Source organism: Elephas maximus, chromosome 2 (genome assembly GCF_024166365.1).
Source record: "Elephas maximus indicus isolate mEleMax1 chromosome 2, mEleMax1 primary haplotype, whole genome shotgun sequence".
NCBI classification, from domain to species: Eukaryota; Metazoa; Chordata; class Mammalia; order Proboscidea; family Elephantidae; genus Elephas; species Elephas maximus.
The window spans coordinates 218,494,501-218,506,593 of record NC_064820.1 but is presented as its reverse complement, the minus strand read 5'-3'; the positions used below and the strand labels follow the sequence as shown (position 1 = coordinate 218,506,593).

The window sequence follows — 12,093 nt, the reverse complement described above, 5'->3', positions numbered from 1 at the left end:
TGTTGCTGGGTCCTGCGCCATCTTCATAATCATTGCTGTGCTTGAATCTGTTGTTGTGGCCACTATGTGTTTTGAGTGCTTTCCAGCCTAGAGGGCTCATCTTCCAGCACTGTATCAGACAGTGTTCTCTTATGATCCATAGGGTTTTCACTGGCTAATTTTTAGATTACCAGGCCTTTCTTCCTAGTCTGTCATAGTATAGAAGCTCCATGGAATCCTCTCTACCAAGGGAGACCCTGCCGGTATTTGCTATACCAGTGGCATAACTTCCAGCATCCTAGTAACACACTAGCTGCTACAGTGTAACAAACTGATAGTTGAGTGGTGGTAGATACAGATACAATACAGTTAATAACATTAACTGTACCCCAGGGAAATATAAAATGTATGTACTTCATGTATTCTTGTGAAACGTAAGACTTGACTGTGTGGACAGACTGCTGTAGCAGTCTGTATAAACAACAATATTGGGAAACCATGTTAAAAGGTCATCCCTGAAAAGATACGTTTAAATAGAAATGTGCAGGCTGAGGTGAATCTTTGTTTATTGAGTTCTAAGGTATAGGAGTAGATGGTGTTTCAGTGGGTTTTCTGTGTGTAGATTCTTTCTGTGTTTAAGATGCATCAATGTTTGGTATGTCCCTAAGTGTCTAAAAGTAGAGACACTTTCTTATGAAGATTTTAAAGGCAGAAGTAGATTCATCAGCCATCAAGAGGTAATTCTATTCAGGTCTTATTAAAGAAATAAAAGAAAAAAGGATCAAAGCCCAAACTCCAGGGTTTTGAACACTGAATCCCACCCACTCAGTGAAGTTTTAATAGATAACAGAAAGCAGTGTCTTTAGAATTTCTGTAGTATATATACAAGCACATACATATGTCTACATGTGTAAAGGAGTCCTGGTGGCTCAACGGTTAAACACTTGGCTGCAAACTGAAAGGGCGGTTCGAACCCACTTAGCGGTTCCATGGAAAAAAGACCTGGCAATCTGCTTCCATAAAGATTGTTGTTGTTGTCGTTAGGTGCTGACTCATAGGGACCCTATGCATAACAGAACAAAACACTGCCCAGTCCTGAGCCATCCTTACAATCGTTTTTATGCTTGAGCTCATTGTTGCAGCCACTGTGTCAGTCCACCTCATTGAGGGTCTTCCTCTTTTCCGCTGACCCTGTACTCTGCCAAGGATGATGTCCTTCTCCAGGGACTGATCCCTTCTGACAATGTGTCCAAAGTATGTAAGACGCAGTCTCGCCATCCTTGCTTTTAAGGAGCATTCTGGTTGTACTTCTTCTAAGACAGATTTGTTCGTTCTTTTGGCAGTCCATGGTATAAATATTCTTCGCCAACACCGTAATTCAAAGGTGTCAGTTCTTCTTCGGTCTTCCTTATTCATTGTCCAGCTTTCATATGCATGTGATGTGACTGAAAATACCATGGCTTGGGTCAGGTGCACCTTAGTTTTCAAGGTGACATCTTTGCTTTTCAACACTTTAAAGAGGTCCTTTGCAGCAGATTTACCCAATGCAATGCATCTTTTGGTTTCTTGACTGCTGCTTTCATGGCTGTTGATTGTGGATCCAAGTAAATTGAAATCCTTGACGACTTCAATCTTTTCTCCGTTTACCACGATGTTGCTCATTGGTCCAGTTGTGAGGATTTTTGTTTTCTTTATGTTGAGGTGTAATCCATACTGAAGGCTGTGGTCTTTGAAGTTCATTAGTACGTGCTTCAAGTCCTCTTCACTTTCAGCAAGCAAGGTTGTGTCATCTGCATAACACAGATTGTTAATGAGTCTTCCTCCAATCCTGATGCCCTGTTCTTCTTCATGTAGCCCAGCTTCTCGTATTATTTGTTCAGCATACAGATTAAATAGGTATGGTGAAAGAATACAACCCTGACGCACACCTTTCCTGACTTTAAACCAATCAGTATCCCCTTGTTCTGTGTGAACAACTGCCTCTTGATCTATGTAAAGGTTCCTCATGAGTACAATTAAGTGTTCTGGAATTCCCATTCTTCGCAGTGTTATCTGTAAAGATTACATCCTAGAAAACCCTGTGGGACAGTTCTGCACTGTCACATGAGTTGGAATTGACTCAACGTCACCCAACAGTAACAACAACACGTGCGTATAGAGGGCACCAGTGGATCAGTGGTAGAACCTTACCTTCTGTGTTCAAGACCCAAGTTTGATTCCTGGCCAGTGTACCTCAAGGGCAGCTACCACCCATCCATCAGTGGAGGCTTTCATGTTGCTATGAAGTTGAACAGATTTTAGCAGCGCTTCCAGATTAAGACAGATTAGGAAGAAAGGCCTGGTAATCTAGTTCTGAAAAGCAGTGAAAACTGTATGGATCACAATGGTTTGTTCTCTTTGTGCATGGGGCCACCATGAGTCAGAGGCAACTCAGCAGCTAATAACAGCAATGTAGGTGTATCTGTCCACACGCGCACACACACACACACACACACACATACACGTCTGTAGGTATATAATACCACACACACTTTTCTTCTATTGTTAGTCCTCGTTTTTCAATTTGATTGTATGCCCTTTAAGGTAGGAGCCGTGTCTCGGCCCCCAGAGTGTAAAACAGGGCCTTGCAGAGTCTGGGTTTGTAAAATTTCTTGGCTGAGCTATTTGCACTGATGGTATTGTTATTTAAAAAAAAAGGTTAGGATTATTAATCACTTGGAGTTTGTCCAGATGAAATAGTAATTGAGATCTTAGGAACAACACTCTTCAGGATCCCAGCTCAACTTTTGGATATTATTTGAGTGTGACTTTTGCTTTATGTTGCCCTTTTAAGGAAGTAGGCAGGGAAAGAGCAATGGGTGCTGGGTGCTAATCTCCTGTCTGCATTTTGTTGTCCTCACCCACCCCCTCATTCGATGTTTAACAAAAGGGTCTTCAGATATTTTTTTAAATAAAGAAATTATTGCATTGTTCCTTAAAGGTAGAATTTTTTTAAAAAAGGGTTTTTATCTCAAGGCCGTGAAGGCAGGACCATATCTTATTTATCTTTTACCTCCAGCATCTTCTATAATGACAGGAATTTATTTTCTGTTTCCTTGGACAGTGTCTGAGGATGCTTCTTGGTGTGTGTGTGTGTGTATGTACGTAGGGGGTGGTATGTGCTCCAGCATGTGAATTTGGGGCTGTTTCTGACTCTTCCTGGCTTTGCCTTACTCAGTGTATACTCTGAGGTTCTGGGGCCTGGCCAGGCCTTGGGCTCTTCCCCTGGGCAACCTCAGCACTATTAGTACCAGCCACCCCAAGGACTGACCTGTTTCTAGGGGAAGGGTATCTTCCTGGAGGTTCTGGGCCCCTACGGTGAAGCTTGGACCTGCATGTGTGAAATATATATATATTTTAAATGAAATTGTTTGACATGTTTAATAATATGAAAAAAATTTACATATTTCCATAAGATAAATCTAAGCTCTTTACTTTTTCTAAGCCACAAAGTATTTTGTTGAGATAGGCTTTACATAGAAATTTTTCTCATATATCATTTGGAATCTTGAAATACCAATCCATTAAGAAATCTGCCCACAACTTCTAGAAATCATACCGAGATTTTTTTGCCCTCAGACATCAAGGGCTTGGTCATGCTATCTATCCACACTGTGCTTAAATTGGAGATGGTAAAACATGGGGAATCCTTCTGTTGTTGCTGTTAGGTGCCGTTGAGTTGGTTCCAACTCATAGTGACCCCGTGTACAACAGAAGGAAACACTGCCCAGTCCTACTATGCTTGAGCCCACTCACAATTGTTGCTATGCTTGAGCCCACTGTTGCAGCCACTGTGTCAGTCCATCTCTTTGAGGGTCTTCCTCTTCTTCACTGACCCTCCACTTTACCAAGCATCATGTCCTTCTCCAGGGACTGATCCCTCCTGACAACACATTCAAAGTATGTGAGATGACGCCTTGCCATCCTTGCTTCCAAGGAGCATTCTGGTTATACTTCTTCCAAGACATATTTGTTCATTCTTTTGGCAGTCCATGGTATATTCAGTATTCTTCACCAGCACCATAATTCAAAGTTGTCAGTTTTTCTTTGGTCTTCCTTATTCATTGTCCAGCTTTTACATGCATATGAGGTGATTGAAAACATCATGGCTTGAGTCAGGTGCACTTTAGTCTTCAAGGTGACATCTTCGCTTTTTAACACTTTAAAGAGGTCTTCTGCAGCAGATTTGCCCAGTGCGATGCATTGTTGATTTCTTGACTCAGAACTGAAGCCACTTTGGAAGTTCACCTTTCAGTTAAAGATTAGGCCCTGGTGGTGCAGTGGTTGAGAGCTATGGCTGCTAACCAAAAAGTCCACAGTTTGAGTCTACCAGCTGCTCCTTGGAAACCCTATGGAGCAGTTCTACTCTGTCCTGTAGAGTTGCTATGAGTCGGAATCAACTTGAGTGCAGCGGGTTTGGCTTTTTATTTTATAAAACAAACAACACATGTGAGGAATGTGCTTCTTCGTTCAATCAAGTATATGAGACCAAATGGGCAACACCTGCCCAAAAACAAAGATGAGAAGGCAGGAAGGGGCAGGAAAACTGGATGAATGGACATTGAGAACCCAGGGTGGAAAGGGAAAAGAAGAGAGTGCTGACACATTGCGGGGATTGCAACTAATGTCTCAAAACAATTTGTGTAAAAAAGTTTTGAATGAAAAACTAATTTGTGCTGTAAGCTTTCACCTAACCAAAACCACCAAACCAAACCCATTGCCATTGTTTTTTTGTGAATTTGAATTTTGTTCTACATTTCTCTCCCTCTCTGCCCAGGACCCTCTGTCATGATCCCTGTTGAAACATTCAGTGGTGGTAGCAGGGTACCACCTAGTTCTTCGGGACCAATAGATGTGTCTTAGATGACCGCTCGAAAGCTTTTAAGACTTCAGATGCTACTCACCAAAGTAGGATATAGAGCATTTTCTTCATGAACTATGTTATGCCAGTTGACCTAGATGTTCTGTGAGACCATGGTCCCAGCCCTCAGCCCCAGTAAATGAGTTCCTCAAGGTGTTTGAATGTGTCTAGGAAGCGTCTATGACTTTGCCTAGGTCAAGTTGTGCTGACTTCCCCTATATCATGTGTTGTCTTTCCCTTCATCAAAGTTAACCCTTGTCTACTATCTAGCTGGTGATTTCCCCTCCCCCCTCAACCTTGTAACCAGCAAAGTTTTTTTTTTTTTTTTTCCTGTGTGTAAACCTTTTCTTGAGTTTTTTAAATAGTGGTCTTATACAATATTTGTCTTTTTGTGATTGACTTATACACTCAGAATAATGCCCTCCAGATTCATCCATGTTGTGAGCTATTTCATGAATTCATCATTGTTCTTATCATTGAGTAGCTTCCATTGTGTGTATGTACCATAACTTTTTTATCCATTCATCTGTTGGTGGACGCTTAGCTTGTTTCCATCTTTTTGCTATTGTGAATAATGCTGCAGTGAACATGGGTGTGCATATGTCTATTTGTGTGATGGCTCTTATTTTTCTAAGTTATATTCCTAGGAGTGGAATTGCTGGATCATATGGTATTTCTATTTCTAGCTTTTTAAGGAGGCACCATGTCGTTTTCCATAGTGGTTGTTCCACTAGTGCATAAGAGCTCCAACCTCCCCGCAACCTCTCCAATATTATTTTCTGTTTATTTTATTTTATTTTAGTTTAGTTTAGTTTATTTTAATTAGTGCCAGTAATATTGGAGTGAGCTGGTATCTCATTGTAGTTTTGATTTGCACTTTTCTAACAGCTGGTGGCGTAGTGGTTAAGTGCAACGGCTGCTAACCAAAGGGTCGGCAGTTCAAATCCGCCAGGTGCTCCTTAGAAACTCTATGGGACAGTTCTACTCTGCCCTATAGGGTCGCTATGAGTTGGAATCGACTCGATGGCACTGGGTTTGGTTTTTGGTTTGGTAACAGCTAATAATTGCGAGCATTTCCTCATGTGTCTGTTAGCTGCCTCAATGTCTTCTTTGGTGAGGTGCCTGCACATTTATTTATTGTTTGCTTAGTTTTAAGTACTTATCATTTTATTTCTAAATTTTACCAGAGCCATAAAAAGTCCTCTGAATATAATCAGACATCTCAGTTTTTCAGTTCAGATTTTTTTCTTCTTGGACATAGCACTTTTAGAGCCTTCGGTCCTGCTTCAGGTTTATGTTGTTGCTGATGAGTTTGGCCACACAGCTGTGCTCCTGAAGCTTTTCTTCATTTCTGTCCTGGGAATTCTCTGCCTCTCTCCTGTATTGGATCCCCCTGTATTGGTTTCTGTGACATCCTCTTCCATTTTTTCTTTATTGTTAGAGTACATCTTCCAATGAAAAAGGATACATGTGCGATAATTTTTTTTTTTGAATGTGCATGTCTGAAAGGGTTTTATCCAAAACCCAGTGCCATCGAGTTGATTCCGACTCATAGCGACCCTATAGGACAGAGTAGAACTGCCCCATGGAGTTTCCAAGGAGCGCCTGGCGGATTCGAACCGCTGACCCTTTGGTTAGCAGCCACAGCACTTAACCACTACACCACCAGGGTTTCCAAGGGTTTTATAATCTCCCTTTATTCTTGATTGATAGTTTGGCTAGGTATAGAATTCTAGATTGGGAATTATTTCTGTTAGAACTTTAAAGACATTTCTTCATTGTCTTTTAGCTTTCAGTGTTGTTGTTGAGAAGTTCCGTGCCATTCTGTAAGCTGATGCCTTGCGTGTGATTTTTTTTCCCCTTTATGGAAAATTTTAGGGTTTTCACTTTATCCTTGGTATTTTGCAGTTTTGTCATGCTGGTATTTAATTCCCCTTCCCCCATTTATTGTGTTGGATATTTGTTGGCTCCTGTTTGGAAACTGATGTCTTTTAGTTCTCAGAACTAAATTAGTTCTATGGTAATTTTCCCTCTATCATTTTTGCTGTTTTCTTTTTCTGAAATTCTTGGTTGGATGTTGGACCCTGTGGATTAATTCTCTAACCTTTTTTGCCTATTTATTTATTTATTTTTTCTCTTTACATTTTTGTTTTACTTTCTGGAAAGTTTCTTTAACTATATATTCCAACTCTTACATTTAATTTTCTTTTAAAAAAATGTTTAGTGTGATGAAGTATGTGTAATACAACATTCCAACCAATTGTATGTGTATAGCTCAGTGATATTAACTATGTTCACCATGTTGTACGGCAGTTACCATTATCCATTTGCAATTTTTTCACCCTTAACAAAAACCCTATACGTCTTAAGCAACCTCCACTTCCCACTTGCCCCTGGTAACCACTAATGAACTTTGGTCTCTGTGTCTTATGCTTAATTTTTAATTTTAATTATATTTTTAATTTCCAGCTCAGATTTTTAGAGTACTTGTTTATATGTTTTGAAATTCCTTATCTTTTATTTTTCTGATATTTCTTATTTTTTCTCTGCCTCCTATCCTTATCTGCTGTCTCTGTGATCTTATATCTCTGTTGTAGCTGTTCTGATCACCTTTTCACCCCCTTGGTGAAGGAGGGATCCCTTGCTCTAAATAGTACAAGATGGTGGAACACATGACCCTAGGTACCGGACAGATAAGATTGACAGCAGCTTCTCAGCCACATGTACTTACAGCGGGGGGAGGAGACAGTACATGCCATGCTGCAAAGAACTCCTCAGTCTCTTGCTTTGAGTTTCTTCTGGCTGTCTGGCATTGTAAACTGGGGATGGGAGTGGGTGGGTAGGATGGAAGGAGCTTGGGAAGAAGGGGCTTACAGCCTCAGTGTTCAGTTGTAGACTTTTATGTAATGAGCCTGACTTCACATGGAGTCTCACCCTTGGCTATGCATAGGTCCTAAGAAAGTGACCCTCCTGTGTGCTGCCGGAGTGATGAAGATGCAGTGCCTCGGCTACTCAGCAGGGAGAGGGGACCCGGGGGTCTAACATATCCTAATGCCTCTTCACCCAGACCTCCATCTGTACCATTCTGCACCTCTGCCTCACAGGTGGCTGGGGCCTTCATTTCTGTGGCTTTCTGGGACTCTGACCCAAGTGCCTTTTTTTTTTTTTTTTTGGTGTTGGTGATGGGGCTTTTCCCCCTGGAACCTTAGGTTTTTGGTTTGTCTGCTCTGGGTTTGCTTTTTCCTTTCTTTTTTTTGGATATGTTCAGTTTTCTAGCCAGTTACAGTTCTAATGTGCTTTTAAAAAAAATGAAATTACCTTCAAATAGGTGAACGAATAAAATGTGGTACATCCATACGGTGGACTAAATTCAGTGACAAAAAGAAATGGGCCATGAAAAGACCTAGAGGAACCTTAAATGCATATTGCTAAGTGAAAGAAGCCAGTCTGAAAAGGCTACCTAATGTATAATTCCAAGTACATGACATTCTGGAAAGGGCAAAACTATAGAGACAGTGAAAAAGCAGTGGTTTCCAGGGCTTTAGAGGAAGCAGGACAGGCTGAATAGGTGGAGCACGGGGCATTTTTAGGCCAGTGAAACGATTCTGTATGTTACTGTGATGGTGGACACTGACATTATACATTTCTCAAAACCCATAGAACTGTACAACACAGAGAGTGAACCCTAGTGTAAGCTATGGGCTTTAGTTAATAATAATATATCAATGTTGGTTCATCAGTTGTAGCAAATGTACCACACAAACGTAAGATGTTAATAATAGGGAAAAGGCGGCGGGGGGAGGGGGGAGGCGAGGAGAACAGCATAGGTGGGAACTTTCTGTACTTTTTGCTCACTTTGTAATCCTAAAACTGACTTAATTAAAAAAAAATTTTTTTTTTTTTAAATGAAAGACACCCCAAATTAAAATCACTGTTGGCTGCAGTTTAGATTCATGTTAAAATATCTCTGATTGCTTCTCTGAATATGGTAAATACCTTTCCCCAAAGTATCTTACCTCTCTGGATTTGATGGTTTCATGAGTATCAGGAGGAACACGTACCTCTCAGATCTCAGTGAAAAAAGTGGTGTTGACTGCAGTATATAAGTGGTGCATAAAGAGAACTTGCATTGTGCTTCCTGCCATCATGGCTGGAGCAGATGAAGGCGTAGTTCCTAGGCCTCTGTTACTCTGTAGCTGTATGTGAACTTCTGAGCCTCCCTTTGTAAACGTGCCTACAAGCGGTAATTTGGAAAGCCTGTACATGCTAAGCAGAAAGGAACGGTGGGGATAAGCCAAATTTCAGAATGAATGCTTGATAACAAATATCCAGAGATGTCAAAGCTGTCATGAGCCATAGAGGGAATTTTGCAGCTGTTTAAATACCACCATTAAACAAGAAATACAGGGTTAATGTGGTCTCTCGGAGAGGGTCAAATAACCTTGTTTAAATCTTACCTGGCATCGCAGAGGAGGGGATGTTGGGATGTTGCTCTAATTGGAAGGCTTGGTTTGAAGTGATGTTGACTCCTAATGTTTCTTTCCCTCCAAACAGTCCATCGACGACTTGAACAAATGGGCCCTGTTTCTTGTTTCTCCTTTTATACTTGAAGCAGAACACATAGCATTTGTGACAGAGAGCATTTGGGTACAAGGTGAGAATTTACAGAGACCATCTTCCTCTTCAGAGACGGTGAGTAATGCAATTTTACTTGGGTAACCCATTGCTGTTGAGTCCATTCCGACTCAGAGCAACCTTATGGTATTTGTGTACCATAGGGAAATATGTACATTTTAATCAGAATCAAGGTTGCTTTTGCTGAGTGCTCTTTCCCAGTCTTTATGGCTCCCCTCCCTCTTAGGATATTTTGGGTTGGATAAACTATATTAGTAAAATTACTTTTACCTGTTCCTTTTACTTTTTTAATATGGCTACTACCTAGAATATCGCTACTAGAAAATTTAAAATGACCTACGTGGCTCAGATTTGTGGCTCGCGTTATTATTTTTTATTGTGTTTTAGGTGAAAGTGTGTAGCTCAAGTTAGTTTCTCATACAAAAATTTATATACATATTGTTATGTGACCCTAGTTGCAGTCCCTGTAATGTGACAGCACACTTCCCCTTTTCACCTTGGATTTCCTGTGTCCATTCAACCAGCTCCTATCCCTTTCTGCCTTCTCATCTCACCTCCGGACAGGAGCTGCCCATTTAGTCTCGTGTATCTACTTGAACTAAGAAGCACACTTCATGAGTATTTTTTTATGTTTTATAGTTCAGTCTAATCTTCGTCTGAAGAGCTGGCTTTGGGAATGGTTTTAGTTCTGGGTTAATAGAGAGTCTGGGGGCCATGTCTTCTGGGGTTCCTCTAGTCTCAGTCAGACCATTAAGTCTGGTATTTTTACGTAAATTTGAGTCCTGCACCACAGTTTTCCCCTGCTCCCTTGGGGACCCTGTTTTGTTCCCTGTCAGGGTGGTCATTGGTGGTAGCCGGGCACCACATAGTCTTCTGGTCTTGGGCTGATGGAGTCTCTGGTTTATGTGGCCCATTTGTCTCTTGGACTAATATTTTCCTTGTGTCTTTGGTGTTGTTCATCCTTCTTTGCTCCAGGTGGGTTGGAACCAACTGATGCATCTTAGATGGCCGCTTACAAGCTTCTAAGACCCTAGGTGCCACTCTCCAAAGTGGGATACAGAACTTTTTTTTAATAAACTTTGTTATGCCAATTGACCTAGATGTCCCCTGAAACTATCACATTATATTTTTAATGAGCAGGACTGCTGATGTTCTCTCAGGTCATCTCATCTGTTCCTACCATTTCTTCCTTTCATACGAAGCCTGGTTTATCATAAATCAGCTGATTTCTATTGCAGCCTACTTCCTAGACCTCTCATTTTGAGTTCTGAAAACACCTCAAACTCAGTGACATGCCCAAAACTAGTCGTTCGTAGTCCTCTGCTTTAAAAAGAAAATTCCGTATTATTAATAGCCCAACCTGCTCTTCTTCCTGTTTTTCAGTAATCCAGTCGTATCAGGCAGGGTCTACCAGGGAAACAGACCTGGTAGGAGATAGATAGGTAGGTAGGTAGATGGGTAGATGTTGTTAGTTGCTGTAAAATTGGCTCTGACTCATGGCGAACTCATGTACAACAGAATGAAACGTTGCCTGGACCATCTTCATCTTCACTATCATTGGTATGCTCCACTCATTGTTGAGAGCTCACTGTGTATTTTGAGTGTCTTCCAACTGGGTGGGGGGAGGGGCTCACTTTCCAGCACTATATCTGACAATATTCTGTTGTGATTCATAAATTTTTCAATGGCTGATTATTAGAAGTAGATCACCAGGCGCTTCTTCTTACTCTGTCTTAGTCTGGAAGCCCTGCTGTAACCTGTCCACCATGGGTGACCCTGCTGGTATTTGAAATGCTCCTGGCATAGTTTCTAGCATTATAGCAACACACGAGCACCAAATATGACAAAATGACAGACAAGTTGTGGCCGTTCTGCTTTTCAGTACCATTTTCACCTAGTCGGTTTGTAGTTTCAGCTCTTGCTTGCAGTGGAGTTGTGATAACCATTCATACTGTTACTTGGTTTTCTGATACCTTCTCTTAAAAGTGCCATATCCATTGCCATTGAGTCGATTTCGACTCATAGCGACCTTATAGGACAGACTAGAACTGCCCCATAGACTTTCCAAAGAGTGCCTGGTGGATTTGAACTGCCGGCCTTTTGGTTAGCAGCCATAACTCTTAACCACTGCGCCACCAGTGTTTCTAAAAGCTCCATAGGGCATGTTATGTTGTCTCTTTACATAATAGAGAGCAGAAATTTTTGTAGCAGTCCTTTATGCTCTGTGCTCCCAAACAGAAAGGCAGCAAGGATAACTGAAGGTCAAAAATAACCTCCTCCCTTTAGTCTCATAGTTTAAAGTTCTTCACTTCTTTGTGCGTCCAGCCCTTCCTCCATTTAATTCATTACTAGAGCTTTTAAACACCTACCATGTAATTGAGGGGGCAGTGGTGGTCTGGGGTAGAATTCTGACCTTCTGTACGGAAGACCCAGGTTCAGTTCCTGGCCGGTGCACCTCACACACAATCACCACCTGTCCGTCACTGGAGGCTTGTGTGTGGCTATAATGCTGAACAGATTTCAGTGGGGCTTCCAGATTAAGACGGACTAGAAAGAAAGACCTGGAGATCTACTGCTGA

General features: G+C 41.3%; 1 protein-coding gene across 7 annotated transcripts in view; it reads left to right on the top strand.

The window, feature by feature from the left end:
- The window catches only part of HLCS (holocarboxylase synthetase), a 344,996-nt gene that overhangs the window by 53,630 nt on the left and 279,273 nt on the right, over positions 1-12,093 (top strand). For 6 of the 7 annotated variants that reach the window (XM_049874829.1, XM_049874828.1, XM_049874823.1 and 3 more), the window contains exon 2: positions 9,434-9,571. Coding sequence is in view for 3 of the 7 variants with exons in the window: in XM_049874825.1 (XP_049730782.1) it covers positions 9,434-9,571 (138 nt within the window). In the remaining 4 variants the exon portion in view is untranslated. Of the gene's footprint in view, positions 1-4,902; positions 4,927-9,433; positions 9,572-12,093 lie in introns of those variants that run through there. The other variant, XM_049874826.1, reaches the window with a different exon arrangement.